Source organism: Oncorhynchus clarkii, chromosome 4 (genome assembly GCF_045791955.1).
Source record: "Oncorhynchus clarkii lewisi isolate Uvic-CL-2024 chromosome 4, UVic_Ocla_1.0, whole genome shotgun sequence".
NCBI classification, from domain to species: domain Eukaryota; kingdom Metazoa; phylum Chordata; class Actinopteri; order Salmoniformes; family Salmonidae; genus Oncorhynchus; species Oncorhynchus clarkii.
The window spans coordinates 202,453-217,746 of NC_092150.1; the positions used below are offsets into that span (position 1 = coordinate 202,453).

The window sequence follows — 15,294 nt, forward strand, 5'->3', positions numbered from 1 at the left end:
CAGCGAGGTTGCGTCAGCTACTCTTCATCTACTTGTCGGCGAGGTTGTGACAGCTACTAGTCAGCATCAGCTAGGTTGTGTCATCTAGAATGTTTCAGCTACTTTTTAGGTTTTGTCAGCTACTTGTCAGGTAGGTTGTTTCAGCTGCTCGTCAGCTGGGTTGTGTCAGCTGCTTGTCAGCTAGGTCGCGTCAGCTAGGTCGCGTCTCCTGGGTTGTGTCAGCTGCTTGTCGGCTGGGTTGTGTCAGCTGCATTGTATTTACACTACTAGTCAGCTAGGTTGCATCAGCTAGGTTGCATCAAGTACTCGTCAGCTAGGTCGCGTCAGCTACTCGTCTCCTGGGTTGTGTCAGCTGCTTGTCGGCTGGGTTGTGTCAGCTGCATTGTATTTACACTACTAGTCAGCTAGGTTGCATCAGCTAGGTTGCATCATCTACTCGTCAGCTAGGTTGCGTCAGCTTCTTTTCAGCTGGGTTGTGTCAGCTGCTTGTCGGCTGGGTTGTGTCAGCTAGGTTGCGTCATCTACTTTTCAGCTGGGTTGTGTCAGCTAGGTTGTCAGTTAGATTGTGTGTACACTACCAGTCAGCTTGGTTGGGTCAGCTAGGTTGCGTCAGCTATTCATCAACTTGGTTGCGTCAGCTAGGTTGCGTCAGCTACTCGTCAGCTAAGTTGGGTCAGCTAGGTTGCGTCAGCTACTCGTCAGCTAAGTTGGGTCAGCTAGGTTGCGTCAGCTTCTCATCAGCTAGGTTGCGTCAGCTACTCATCAGCTAGGTTGCGTCAGCTACTCGTCAGCTACTCGTCAGCTAGGTTGCGTCAGCTGCTAGTCAGCGTCAGCTAGGTTGTGTCATCTAGGTTTTTTCAGCTACTTGTCAGCTAGGTTGTCAGCTACTCGTTAGCTAGGTTGCGTCAGCTACTCATCAGCTAAGTTGGGTCAGCTAGGTTGTGTCAGCTACTCGTCAGCTAGGTTGTGTCAGCTACTAGTCAGCGCCAGCTAGGTTTGTCAGCGAGGTTGCCTCAGCTACTCTTCATCTACTTGTCGGTGAGGTTGTGTCATCTACTAGTCAGCGTCAGCTAGGTTGGGTCATCTAGGTTGTTTCAGCTACTTGTCAATTAGGTTGCATCAGCTACTCGTCAGATAGGTTGTGTCAGCTGCACGTCAGCTGCTTGTCAGCTAGGTCGCGTCAGCTGCTCGTCAGCTGGGTTGTGTCAGCAGCTTGTCGGCTGAGTTCTGTCAGCTAGATTGTATTTACATTACTAGTCAGTTAGGTTGCATCAGCTAGGATACGTCATCTACTCGTCAGCTAGTTTGCGCCAGCTTCTTTTCAGCTGGGTTGTGTCAGCTGCTTGTCAGCTAGGTTGCGTCAGCTACTAGTCAGCGTCAGCTAGGTTGTGTCATCTAGGATTTTTCAGCTGCTTGTCAGCTAGGTTGTTAGCTTCGCATCAGGTAGGTTGTGGCAGCTGGGCTGTGTCAGCTACTTGTCAGCTGCTCGTCAGCTAGGTTGCATCAGCTGCTCGTCAACTAGGTTGCGTCAGCTGCTCATCAGCTGGGTTGTCAGCTAGGTTGCATCAGCTAGGTTGTCAGCGATGTTGCCTCAACTACTCGTCAGCAAGGTTGCGTCAGCTACTTGTCATCTAGTTTTTGGCGAGGTTGCGTCAGCTACTAGTCAGCGTCAGCTAGGTTTGTCAGCGAGGTTGCATCAGCTACTCTTCATCTACTTGTCGGCGAGGTTGTGACAGCTACTAGTCAGCATCAGCTAGGTTGTGTCATCTAGAATGTTTCAGCTACTTTTTAGGTTTCGTCAGCTACTTGTCAGGTAGGTTGCGTCAGCTGCTCGTCAGCTGGGTTGTGTCAGTTGCTTGTCAGCTAGGTCGCGTCAGCTACTCGTCAGCTGGGTTTTGTCAGCTGCTTGTCGGCTGGGTTGTGTCAGCTACATTGTATTTACACTACTAGTCAGCTATGTTGCATCAGCTAGGTTGCATCAAGTACTCGTCAGCTAGGTTGCGTCAGCTTCTTTTCAGCTGGGTTGTGTCAGCTGCTTGTCGGCTGGGTTGTTTCAGCTAGATTGCGTCAGCTACTCATCAGCTAGGTTGCGTCAGCTACTCGTCAGCAAGGTTGCGTCAGCTACTTGTCATCTAGTTTTTTGCGAGGTTGCGTCAGCTACTAGTCAGCGTCAGCTAGGTTTGTCAGCGAGGTTGCATCAGCTACTCTTCATCTACTTGTCGGCGAGGTTGTGACAGCTACTAGTCAGCATCAGCTAGGTTGTGTCATCTAGAATGTTTCAGCTACTTTTTAGGATTCGTCAGCTACTTGTCAGGTAGGTTGTTTCAGCTGCTCGTCAGCTGGGTTGTGTCAGTTGCTTGTCAGCTAGGTCGCGTCAGCTACTCGTCAGCTGGGTTTTGTCAGCTGCTTGTCGGCTGGGTTGTGTCAGCTACATTGTATTTACACTACTAGTCAGCTAGGTTGCATCAGCTAGGTTGCATCAAGTACTCGTCAGCTAGGTTGCGTCAGCTTCTTTTCAGCTGGGTTGTGTCAGCTGCTTGTCGGCTGGGTTGTGTCAGCTAGATTGCGTCAGCTACTCATCAGCTAGGTTGCGTCAGCTACTCGTCAGCTACTCGTCAGCTAGGTTATGTCAGCTACTCGTCAGCTAGGTTGCGTCAGCTGCTAGTCAGCGTCAGCTAGGTTGTGTCATCTAGGTTTTTTCAGCTACTTGTCAGCTAGGTTGTCAGCTACTCGTCAGCTAGGTTGTGCTAGCTGCTCGTCAGCTAGGTTGCATCAGCTGCTCGTCAACTAGGTTGCGTCAGCTGCTCATCAGCTGGGTTGTCAGCTAGGTTGCATCAGCTAGGTTGTCAGCGATGTTGCCTCAGCTACTCGTCAGCAAGGTTGCGTCAGCTACTTGTCATCTAGTTTTTGGCGAGGTTGCGTCAGCTACTAGTCAGCGTCAGCTAGGTTTGTCAGCGAGGTTGCATCAGCTACTCTTCATCTACTTGTCGGCGAGGTTGTGACAGCTACTAGTCAGCATCAGCTAGGTTGTGTCATCTAGAATGTTTCAGCAACTTTTTAGGTTTCGTCAGCTACTTGTCAGGTAGGTTGCGTCAGCTGCTCGTCAGCTGGGTTGTGTCAGTTGCTTGTCAGCTAGGTCGCGTCAGCTACTCGTCAGCTGGGTTTTGTCAGCTGCTTGTCGGCTGGGTTGTGTCAGCTACATTGTATTTACACTACTAGTCAGCTAGGTTGCATCAGCTAGGTTGCATCAAGTACTCGTCAGCTAGGTTGCGTCAGCTTCTTTTCAGCTGGGTTGTGTCAGCTGCTTGTCGGCTGGGTTGTTTCAGCTAGATTGCGTCAGCTACTCATCAGCTAGGTTGCGTCAGCTACTCGTCAGCAAGGTTGCGTCAGCTACTTGTCATCTAGTTTTTTGCGAGGTTGCGTCAGCTACTAGTCAGCGTCAGCTAGGTTTGTCAGCGAGGTTGCATCAGCTACTCTTCATCTACTTGTCGGCGAGGTTGTGACAGCTACTAGTCAGCATCAGCTAGGTTGTGTCATCTAGAATGTTTCAGCTACTTTTTAGGATTCGTCAGCTACTTGTCAGGTAGGTTGTTTCAGCTGCTCGTCAGCTGGGTTGTGTCAGTTGCTTGTCAGCTAGGTCGCGTCAGCTACTCGTCAGCTGGGTTTTGTCAGCTGCTTGTCGGCTGGGTTGTGTCAGCTACATTGTATTTACACTACTAGTCAGCTAGGTTGCATCAGCTAGGTTGCATCAAGTACTCGTCAGCTAGGTTGCGTCAGCTTCTTTTCAGCTGGGTTGTGTCAGCTGCTTGTCGGCTGGGTTGTGTCAGCTAGATTGCGTCAGCTACTCATCAGCTAGGTTGCGTCAGCTACTCGTCAGCTACTCGTCAGCTAGGTTATGTCAGCTACTCGTCAGCTAGGTTGCGTCAGCTGCTAGTCAGCGTCAGCTAGGTTGTGTCATCTAGGTTTTTTCAGCTACTTGTCAGCTAGGTTGTCAGCTACTCGTCAGCTAGGTTGTGCTAGCTGCTAGTCAGCTAGGTTGTGTCAGCTGCTAGCCAGCGTCGGCTAGGTTGTCAGCTACTAGTCAGCATCAGCTAGGTTGTGTCTTCTTCTTGCCAGCATCAGCTGCTAGTCAGCTAGGTTGTATCAAATATATAATATTTTATTGGTCATGTACACCTTGCTAGCAGATGTTATTGCGAGTGTAGCAAAATGCTTGTGCTTCTAGTGCATTAATGTCTAACAAGCAATCTAACAATTCCACAACCACTACCTAATACACACATCTAAGTAAAGGTATGGAATAAGAATATATACATATGAAATGTGGATGAGCAATGTGTTAGCAACATAGTCAAGATTCAATAGATGGTATAAAATACAGTATATACATCTGGGATGAGTAATGCAAGATATGTAGACATCATTATTAAAGTTGCATTAATAAAGTGACTAGTGATCCATTTGTTAGAGTGGCCAATGATTGTGTTAGCGATGGCTGTTTAACAGTCTGATGGCCTTGAGATAGAAAATATTTTTCAGTCTCTCGGTCACAGCTTTGAGGCACTTGTACTGACCTCGCCTTCTGGATGGTAGCGGTTGAACAGGCAGTGGCTCGGGTGGTTGTTGTCCTTGATGATCTTTTCGGCCTTCCTGTGACATCGGGTGCTATAGGTAACCTGGTGGGCAGGTAGTTTGCCCCTGGTGATGCGTTGTGCAGATCACACCACCCTCTGGTGAGCCCTGAGGTTGTGGGCAGTGCAGTTGCCATACCAGGCGGTGATACAGCCTGACCGGATGCTCTCAATTGTGCATCTGTAAAAGTTTGAGGGTTTTAGGTGACACGCCAAATTTCTTCAGCCTCCTGAGGTTGAAGAGGCGCTGTTGTGCCTTCTTAACCACAGTGTCTTTGTGGGTGGACCATTTCAGTCTATCGTTGGTATGTACGCCAAGGATCTTAAAACTTTCCACCTTCTCCACTGCTGTCCCATTCGTGTGGATAGGGGGGTTCTCCCTCTGTTTCCTGAAGTCCACGATCATCTCCTTTGTTTTGTTGACGTTGAGTATGAGGTTGTTTTCCTGACACCACACTCCGAGTGCCCTCACTTCCTCTCTATAGGCTGCCTTGTCATTGTTGTGATCAAGCCCACTACTGTTGTGTTATCTGCAAACTTGATGATGACTGAGTTGGAGGTGTGCATGGCCAAGCAGTCATTGGTGAACAGTGATTACAGGAGGGGGCTGAGCACGCATCTTTTGGGGCTCCAGGATCAGCGAGGTGGAGATGTTGTTTCCGACCTTCACCACCTCGGGGCGGCCCATCAAAGTCAGGGTCTACAGAGGGATTTGTCCATTTACTGTAGTCTAATATTTTTTCACCTTTGTTTTTAGCTTTTCACTCCGTTCAACATCCCTTTAAGACGTGTTGTGTACAGAATCAAAGATTTAAGGGTTGGGATGACTTGTTGATCATCCTCTGTACTCGTCTTGATCGTCGTTACTAGCCTGAGTGTTGAAATTCAACCTATTTCTCACGCAACCTAAATGCATCATTGAAGATCCCTGATTTGTGTGTGTGTGTGTGTGTGTGTGTGTGTGTGTGTGTGTGTGTGTGTGTGTGTGTGTGTGTGTGTGTGTGTGTGTGTGTGTGTGTGTGTGTGTGTGTGTGTGTGTGTGTGTGTGTGTGTGTGTGTGTGCGTGCGTGTAGTCTAGGTCCCAGGGTATAGGGTTTATCCGGCTGCATGTTCCCTGGGCGACGCTGAGCAGAGAGGCTGAGCTACAGAAGATCAAAGTGCCAGTCAAAAAGGTATGCCTGTTACCACAGCAACACACATGCACACCTGGTAGCTTTTTGAGTAATCTTGTGATTGAGCTGATGTTGTTACATGTGTTGTGTTCTCTGATTGGACAGAGTTATGAGTGTTGTGTTCTCTGATTGGACAGAGTTATGAGTGTTGTGTTCTCTGATTGGACAGAGTTATGAGTTGCGGCAGCCTCAGGGCATCGCGGGGAAAATAGCATTGTTGTATCAAACCCTGATCAAACCCTTCCGACCTGATGTCCCAGAAACACTAAACACACAGTCCCACCAAAACCGAACAAAGACCCTCTCACACCCCTTCTCCAGAGACAAGCTACACCTGTGAGTACCAACCCATGCTCACACACATGCATACAAACACACATGCTTGCACATACATACAAACGCTTACACACATATTCACTCATGCTTTCTAACCATGTCTGTCATCCTCTACAGGTTTGAAATCAAGTCACAGGACATTCTATTTGACTACTCCGTACGCAGCAGAATAGTGAGTCACACACACCTCTCAATAACACTTTCTTACTGAGTACGGTTACATGCACACAATAATTTGACTATTGTGGTTACAAATAGGGTTAATCATGTGATTATTGTGGGTAGGGTAAATAAGGTTAATCGTGATTATTGTGGGTAGGGTAAATAAGGTTAATCGTGATTATTGTGGGTAGGGTAAATAGGGTTAATCGTGATTATTGTGGGTAGGGTAGATAAGGTTAATCGTGATTATTGTGGGTAGGGTAAATAGGGTTAATCATGTGATTATTGTGGGTAGGGTAAATAGGGTTAATCATTTGATTATTGTGGGTAGGGTAAATAGGGTTAATCATGTGATTATTGTGGGTAGGGTAAATAGGGTTAATCATGTGATTTTTGTGGATAGGGTTAATCATGTGATTATTGTGGATAGGGTTAATCATGTGATTATTGTGGATAGGGTAAATAGGGTTAATCATGTGATTATTGTGGATAGGGTTAATCATGTGATTATTGTGGGTAGGGTAAATAGGGTTACTCATGTGATTCTTTTGGATAGGGTTAGGGTTAATCATATGAGTAATGTGGATAAGGTGAAGATTGACAGGGTTAATCGTGATTATTTTGGATAGGGTTCATAGGGTTAATCATGAGAAGAAAAAAAAATGCACCTCTATTTAACCAGGTAAGCTTGCTGAGAACAAGTTCTCATTTACAACTGCGACCTGGCCAAGATAAAGCAAAGTGGTGTGACAAAGACAACACAGAGTTACACATAGGATTAACAAATGTACAGTCAATAACACAATAGAAAAGTCTATACACAGTGTGTGCAAATGAAGTAAGATTAGGGAGGTAAGGCAATAAATAGGCCATAGTAGCGAAATAATTACAATTTAGCAAATAAACACTGGAGTGATAGAAGTGCAGAAGATGAATGTGCAAGTAGAGATACTGGGGTGCAAAGGAGGCAAAAAAAATGATTAAAATAAATAACAATATGGGGATGAGGGTAGTTGGATGGGCTATTTGCAGATGGGCTGTGTACAGGTGCAATGATCTGAAAGCTGCTCTGACAGCTTGTGCTTAAAGTTAGTGAGGGAGATATGAGTCTCCAGCTTCAGAGATTTTTGCAGTTCGTTCCAGTCATTGGCAGCAGAGAACTGGATGGAAAGGCGGCCAAATGAGGAGTTGGCTTTCAACCAGTGAAATATACCTGCTGGAGCGCGTGCTACGGGTGGGTGTTGCTATGGTGACCAGTGAGCTGAGATAAAGTAAAGCTGGGCTTTTCCTAGCAGAGACTTGTAGATGACCTGGAGCCAGTGGGTTTGGCGAAGAATATGAAGCAAGGGTCAGCCAACGAGAGGAAACAGGTCGCAGTGGTGGGTAGTATATGGGGCTTTGGTGACAAAACGGATGGCGTTGTGATCGACTGCATCCAATTTGCTGAGTAGAGTGTTGGAAGCTATTTTGTAAATGACATCGCCCAAGTCGAGGATTGGTGGGATAGTCTGTTTTCGAGGGTATGTTTGTCGGCGTGAGTGAACGAGGCTTTGTTGCGAAATAGGAAGCCGATTCTAGATTTAATGTTGGATCGGATATGCTTAATGTGAGTCTGGAAGGAGAGTTTACAGTCTAACCAGACACCTAGGTATTTGTAGTTGTCCACATATTCTAAGTCAGAACCGTTCAGAGTAGTGATGCTAGACGGGCAGGCGGGTGTGGGCAGTGATCGATTGAAGAGCATGCATTTAGTTTTACTTGTATTTAAGAGAAGTTGGAGGCCACGGAAGGAGAGTTGTGTGGCATTGAAACTTGTCTGTAGGTTAGTTAACACAGTGTCCAAAGAAGGGCCAGAAGTATACAAAATGGTGTCGTCGCATAGAGGTGGATCAGAGAATCACCAGCCGCAAGAGCGACATCATTGGTGTATACAGAGAAAAGAGTCAGAGAATTTAACCCTGTGGCACCCCCATAGAGACTGCCAGAGGTCCGGGCAAGAGGTCCTCTGATTTGACACACTGAACTCTGTCTGAGAAGTAGTTGGTGAAACAGGAGAGGCAGTCATTTGAGAAACCAAGGCTGTCTATAGGAATACAGTGATTGACGGAGTCGAAGGCCTTGGCCAGATCGATGAATACGGCTGCACAGTACTGTCTTTTGTCGATGGCAGATATGATATCGTTTAGGACTTTGAGCGTGGCTGAGGTGCACCCATGACCAGCTCGGAAACCAGATTGCATAGCGAAGAAGGTACGGTGGGATTTGAAATGGTCGGTGATCTTTTTGTTAACTTGGCTTTCGAAGACCTTAGAAAGGCAGGGTAGTATAGACATAGGTCTGTAACAGTTAGGGTCTAGATTGTCTCCCCTTTGAAGAGGGGTGACCGCAGCAGCTTTCAAATCTCTGGGGGATCTCAGACGATACAAAAGAGAGGTTGAACAGACTAGTAATAGGGGTTTATAGGGTTGATCATGTCATTATTATGGCTAGGTTATGGGTTAATAGGGTTGATCATGTGATTGTGAATAAGGTAATGATTAATCATGTGATTATTGTGGATAGTCAGATTCATTTAATAGTTCAAATGAAATATTTAGATGCTTGCTAGATGAACATTTCCCCTAATAATCCTGTTTACATGGACACGGCAATCAAAATAAATCAAAAACGGCAATCAAACCTAAAGTTGTACCACAGCAACCATGTTTTTTTTGGGAAGCATATATAGTTTGCATTTGAAAACTACTTTTAAAACATTCAGTTGTTCCGATTTCATTTCACTCACGCAAAAGAGGGCTTGCACGGTTGATGCTAGCACACGCGCGGATCAAATACACGCGGGGATCAAATACACGCGCGGATCAAATACACGCAGATCAAATACACGTGCGGATCAAATACACGCGCGGATCAAATACACGCGGATCAAATACACGCAGTATTACCTTACTACAGGAGGGAGAAGGCGCCAAACCACTATAGTTTATTAGATAAAATACTTAGAGGCATTGTATCAAAGAGGATGCGATTAAATGGGAGGGCTATTCAGGACTTGGAACCAGTTCACAAATTGAACTTTGCAACCAATGAAGTGGTTGAAGAGGTGCTTGATCATCTGTCGAGATGCTGTTTACTGAAAGAATCCATTGGACAGGCCTATTGGGAGAAATCATGTTAATAAAGCTCTGAGGAAGGCCTTGTGGCAGATGCGTAAAGCTTAATAAAGAGCAGTGACACGAGCAAAAAATGGATCAATAAAATATACACAGCTGGAATGCCGATTAAGGGGTTTACATGTCCTAATATTTTGAAAAACAGGTGTTTTAACTGGCTTTTGCTTACTTCAATTTTAACTATTAATCTACCTACTGTCATAATCAGTTTAATATGAAATTATCACAGTGCATGGAAACATGTCATAACAAGAGCATCAGTCAAGGAGTCATCACCTTCATTTCCTATGTTTGTGTTTGTTTGTGTGTACCTGTGTCTAGGTCAAGGAGATATTGACACGCACCGCCTGTACACAGACTTGCCAAGCCACTGGTGAGCACTATCTTTCTTTGTATCTCCCTCTCGCTCTGTATATCTCTCTCTGTATCTGTCTCTCTCCCTCACTGTATCTGTATATCTGTTACTGTAATTTAATTATGCCAATGTGTTTTCATTAATTGAAAACCCTTAATCTATTTTATGAGAATTTGTAAGATTCTTGTTTGCATAAAATAGATGGAGACCAGTCTTTCAATAATAGGTAACAGAATTTATTCTCGGAGCGCGCTGCCACTTAACCACGAGCAACATGATGGCGTAGAAGACCCTTCTTGCCTTGTCTCTCAGATCGTTCACGGCATTGTGGAAGTTACACGTGGCGCTGATGTACACACACTTGTTGATTGTGTACATGGATTTTGTAATGTTGAATGTTTTGAATGTTGAATGTTTTTCCCACACCACTTTTCATCAATTTGTATAGCAGACCCTTGTGCCCAATTGAATCAAAAGCTTTTTGAGGCCTCCCGGGTGAAGCAGTGGTTAAGGGCGCTGTACTGCAGCGCAAGCTGTGCCACCAGAGACCCTGGGTTAACCGGCCGCGACCGGCCGCGACCGTGAGGTCCGTGGGGCGACGCACAATTGGCATAGCGTCGTTAGGGAGGGTTTGGCCAGTAGGGAGATCCTTGTCTCATCGCGCTCCAGAGACTCCTGTGGCAGGCCGGGGGCAGTGCACGCTAGCCAAGGTTGCCAGGTGCACAGTGTTTCCTCCGACACATTGGTGCGGGTGGCTTCCGGGTTGGTTGCGCGCTGTGTTAAGAAGCAGTGCGGCTTGGTTGGGTTGTGTTTCGGAGGACACATGACTTTCAACCTTCGTCTCTCCTGAGCCCGTACGAGAGTTGTAGCGATGAGACAAGATAGTAGCTACTAACAATTGGATACCACGAAATTGGGGAGAAAAAGGGGGTAAAATTCACACAAAAAAAAGAAAATATTTTTTGAAACCTTTTGAAACTTGGTAAGAATAACAAATAATTAAAGAGCAACAGAAAAAGAACAATAGAGGGACTATATACAGGGGGTAACGGTACAGAGTCAATGTGCGGGTGCACCGGTGTCCAGGTAATTGACGTAATAGGTACATGTCGGTAGAGTTATTAAAGTGACTATGCATAGATAATAACAGAGTAGCAGCAGAGTAGAAGGGGGGGCAATGCAAATACTCTGGGTAGCCATTGGGTAGAAGCTGTTTAGAAGCCTCTTGAACCTAGACTTGGCGCTCCGGTACTGCTTGCCATGCGGTAGCAGAGAGAACAGTCTATGACTAGGGTGGCTGGAGTCTTTGACAATTTTTAGGGCCTTCCTCTGACACCGCCTGGTGTAGAGGTCCTGGATGGCAGGAAGTTTGACCCCAGTGATGTACTGGGCCGTTCGCACTACCCTATGTAGTGCCTTGCGGTCAGAGGCCAAGCAGTTGACATACCAGGCAGTGATGCATCCAGTCAGGATGCTCTCGATGGTGCAGCTTTAGAACCTTTTTGAGGATCTGAGGACACATGCCAAATCTTTTCAGTCTCCTGAGGGGGAAAAGGTTTTGTCGTGCCCTCTTCACGACTGTCTTGATGTGCTTGGACAATGTTAGTTTGTTGGTGATGTGGAATCCAAGGAAATTGAAGCTCTCAAACTGCTCCGCTGCAGCCCCGTCGATGAGAATGGGGGAGTGCTTGGATTTATTTTTCCTGTAGTCCACAATCATCTCCTTTGTCTAGATCATGTTAAGGGAGAGGTTGTGTTAAGGATCAGCGTTGTTACCTACCCATACCACCTGGGGCGGCCCGTCAGGATGTCCAGGATCCAGTTGCAGAGTGAGGTGTTTAATCCTTAGCTTATTGATGAGCTTCGAGGGCACTATGGTGTTGAATGCTGAGCTGTAGTCAATGAATAGCATTCTCACATAGGTGTTCCTTTTGTCCAGGTGGGAAAGGGCAGTGTAGAGTGCAATAGAGATTGCATCATCTGTGGATCTGTTGGAGCGGTATGCAAATTGGAATGGGTCTAGGGTTTCTGGGCTAATGGTGTTGATGTGAGCCATGACCAGTCTTTCAAAGCACTTCATGGCTACAGACTTGAGAATTACGGGTAGGTAGTCATTTAGGCAGGTTACCTTAGTTTTCCTGGGCACAGGCACTCCGGTGGTCTACATGGGTCTACTTGAAACATGTTGGTAATACAGTCTCGGACAGGGAAAGGTTGAAATGTAAGGGAATACCCCCCTGAAATGGACAAAAATGAATGGCAAAACATTGGCATTGGACAAACCTTATACACGGTGTCCAATACCACCCAATGTGGCGTTGATTCATGTAAAGTTGATTGCAAATGCCATATGGCAAATGCCAGTTGTAACACTTCAAAAAATCCAACAGGTGGCGAGTGCGCTCAACCTTGGTTTTTCATATTGGAAATGCAACCCAAGTCAACATCCAAAAGCAAAATTTTGAAAAAAAGATTTTTTTGTCAAAACCTTAGCACCCCTTAAAAAAGTGCTTTCTGGACCGTTTTCGAAATTCTTTCGATTTTTTTTGTCAATTACACATGTGTAAGAACTGTATGAATATACTTTTGTCCAATTTTATTATCATTTTTTTTAAAATTATTACTTGCGCATAAGGCATATGTTTTGTCCATTTGCAATATGATTTCATAGGAAGTCAAAAGTCAAAAGTCAAAAATGTCAAAATTTTGTAAAAAACTTCACACACCCTTAAAAAAGTGCTTTCTGGACCGTTTTTCAAAATCTTTCGATTTTTGTGTCAATTACACATGTATAAGAACTGTATCAACATACTTTAGTCATATTTTATTATCATCATCATTTTTTTTTTTTTTTTTTACTTGTGCATAAGGCATATGTTTTCTCCATTTGGAATATGATATCATAGGAAGTCAAAAGTCGAAAATGTGAACTTTAAAAAAAAAACTTAGAACCCTCGTAAAAAAGTGCTTTTTGGACCGTTTTTCGAAATTGTTTCGATTTTAACCTGTCTACGATATTGGTTCCCAATTGGGAATCAACCCTCCCACGTTCAGCTGAAACGGTGGCGCATGGAACGCAAAAATATTCTTAAAAATATTTAACCTCCACACATTAACAAGTCCAATAGCTCAAATGAAAGATAAACACCTTGTTCATCTAGCCAGCAAGTCAGATTTCTAAAATGTTTTACGGCGAAAACATAGCACATATATATGTAAAACCACCACCAGACACAGCTCATTTGAATAGCCAAAACATGCAATCAACAAACGCAGGATTAAAAAATAAATCGCTCACTAACCTTTTGAAAATCTTCATCAGATGACAGTAATATGACATGTTACACAGTACATTTTTTTTTTTTCAATAATATGCCATTTATATCCATAAATGTCCATTTACAGTGAGTTCACGTTCAGAAATTACTCAAAAATGCCCGCAGGAAATCTAGGTAGCGCGGCAAGATAACGTAAATAGACATCATAAACTTTGACTAAATATACATGTTCTACATATAGTTAGAAAGATACACTGCTTCTTTATGCAACCGCTTTGTTAGATTTATTTTTAACGTTACAGAAATCGCACACTATTCAATATGCTGAGACGGCGCTCAGTTCCAAGCTACATTTCTACGTAATGTTGGAGTCAACAGAAACACAGATTTAAGCATAAATATTCCCTTACCTTCGATGGTCTTCGTTCAGAATGTTCTGGAAGGCTTCATACTTACCCAATACATCGTTTGGTTTCAAGTCTTGCGTCTTTGTATTAGCTACTGCTAATAACATCAGCTGAAATGCACCCAAAACGTCCTCTGGTCCGGAAAAGTTGCGCATCAAAACTTCAAAATTACATATTATATGTCGACTAAACAGGTCAAACTAAGTGCAGAAGCAAGCTTTATGATGTTTTAGACATGCAAAACAAACTTCAATTCAATCGGCTATCGTCTGCCCTTCTCTTGAGTGCTGGAACAAAGGAATGGCTGGGACCAATTCGCGCCCTAACGCACAGCCTATTCTCTCGTGGCACGCACTAATTTCACTCCCATAGGGTCAATTCTCGCGGGATTTGAACGATTCAAAGCTCTACTGAAAGAGGACATCTAGCGGAAGAGATAGAAAATCATCCCAGAATCAATCCCCAGAATCATAGCTGGTTGGGAAGGGTGGGGGCCATGACGTCAAAGTTGCTCCAACTTTCATGGCCACAAAAACTAGTTTGGAAGAATGCCTGCCCTGTGAGTTCTGCTATACTTACAGACATAATTCCAATATTAGCAATCCAATATTAGCAATTTTTGACAGATTTTTTTTTCAGTTTACTAGGGGTACCCAATCTCTCCAAAGGGGGCATATGTCTGCCATATCCTTAACAGGTTTTAAGTCAATTAATCATGTGTAAGAACTGTATGAATATACTTTTGTCAAATGTTATTATCATATATATATATTTTTTACTTACTTAACATAAGGCATATGTTTTGTCCATTTGCAATATGATTTCATAGGAAGTCAAAAGTCAAAGTCAAAAGTCACTTTTTCTTTGGCCAAATGCCAAAAGAAATTTGACATGCTCAAAAATACTGCAGAATTGCAAAATTGACTGACCTGATGAACACAGGACGGCCGGGCATTGATAGTTGTTCCTTTCCATCACTCGTTGTGTTGATTTCATCATGTCCATTTGGTGATGTTTTTTCACTATAGAATCATATTGCAAGTGCACGTGCATTTGCAATATGTTTCAATGGGCATGTACCATCACGAATTTGGCATGGTCAAAAATCCTGCAGAAATGCAATCATATTGCAAATGCACATGCATTGTTGTGCAACTGGTGATTGAAAATAGGCACCTGGTAACCCAAAAATACGAATATGGTTGTAAATGCATTTACCGGGACTCCTATTGTCCATGCCCGCTATGGGAGTACCCTACTACGGCCCTCTATCCACGGGGGCCGTCCTGAGTGCTTTATGGACTGTTTAAAATATTCTGATGGATACGCATTGTTGTGCAACTGGTGATTGAAAATAGGCACCTGGTAACCCAAAAATAAAAATATGGTAAATGGTAAATGCATTTACCGGTCATTCTGATATTAATGCCCGCTATGGGAACACAGGATGGCCGGGCAGTGATAGTTGTTCCTTTCCCATCGCTCAATGTGTTGATTTCATTATGTCCATTTGTTTATGTTTTCTCACTTTTGCTAAGTCACTGTGCATTTGCAATATGGTTCAATGGGCATTTACCATCACGAATTTGTCATGCTATAAAAATCCTGCAGAAATGCAAAATTGACTGGCCTGATGAACACAGGATGGCCTGGCAGTGATAGTTGCTCCTTTCCATCGCTCGTTGTGTTGACTTCATCATGTCCATTTGGTGATGTTTTTTCACTGTTGAATCATATTGCAAGTGCATGTGCATTTGCAATATGGTTCAATGGGCATTTA

At 44.4% G+C, this 15,294-nt stretch overlaps 1 protein-coding gene across 1 annotated transcript in view; it reads left to right on the top strand.

Moving 5' to 3' along the window:
• LOC139406268 (anoctamin-1-like) overlaps window positions 1–15,294 on the top strand; it is a 297,670-nt gene that overhangs the window by 140,799 nt on the left and 141,577 nt on the right. The window contains exons 4-7 of the mRNA XM_071148720.1: window positions 5,705–5,803; window positions 5,973–6,139; window positions 6,257–6,311; window positions 9,796–9,847. Coding sequence (XP_071004821.1) covers window positions 5,705–5,803; window positions 5,973–6,139; window positions 6,257–6,311; window positions 9,796–9,847 — 373 coding nt within the window. The remainder of the gene's footprint in view (window positions 1–5,704; window positions 5,804–5,972; window positions 6,140–6,256; window positions 6,312–9,795; window positions 9,848–15,294) is intronic.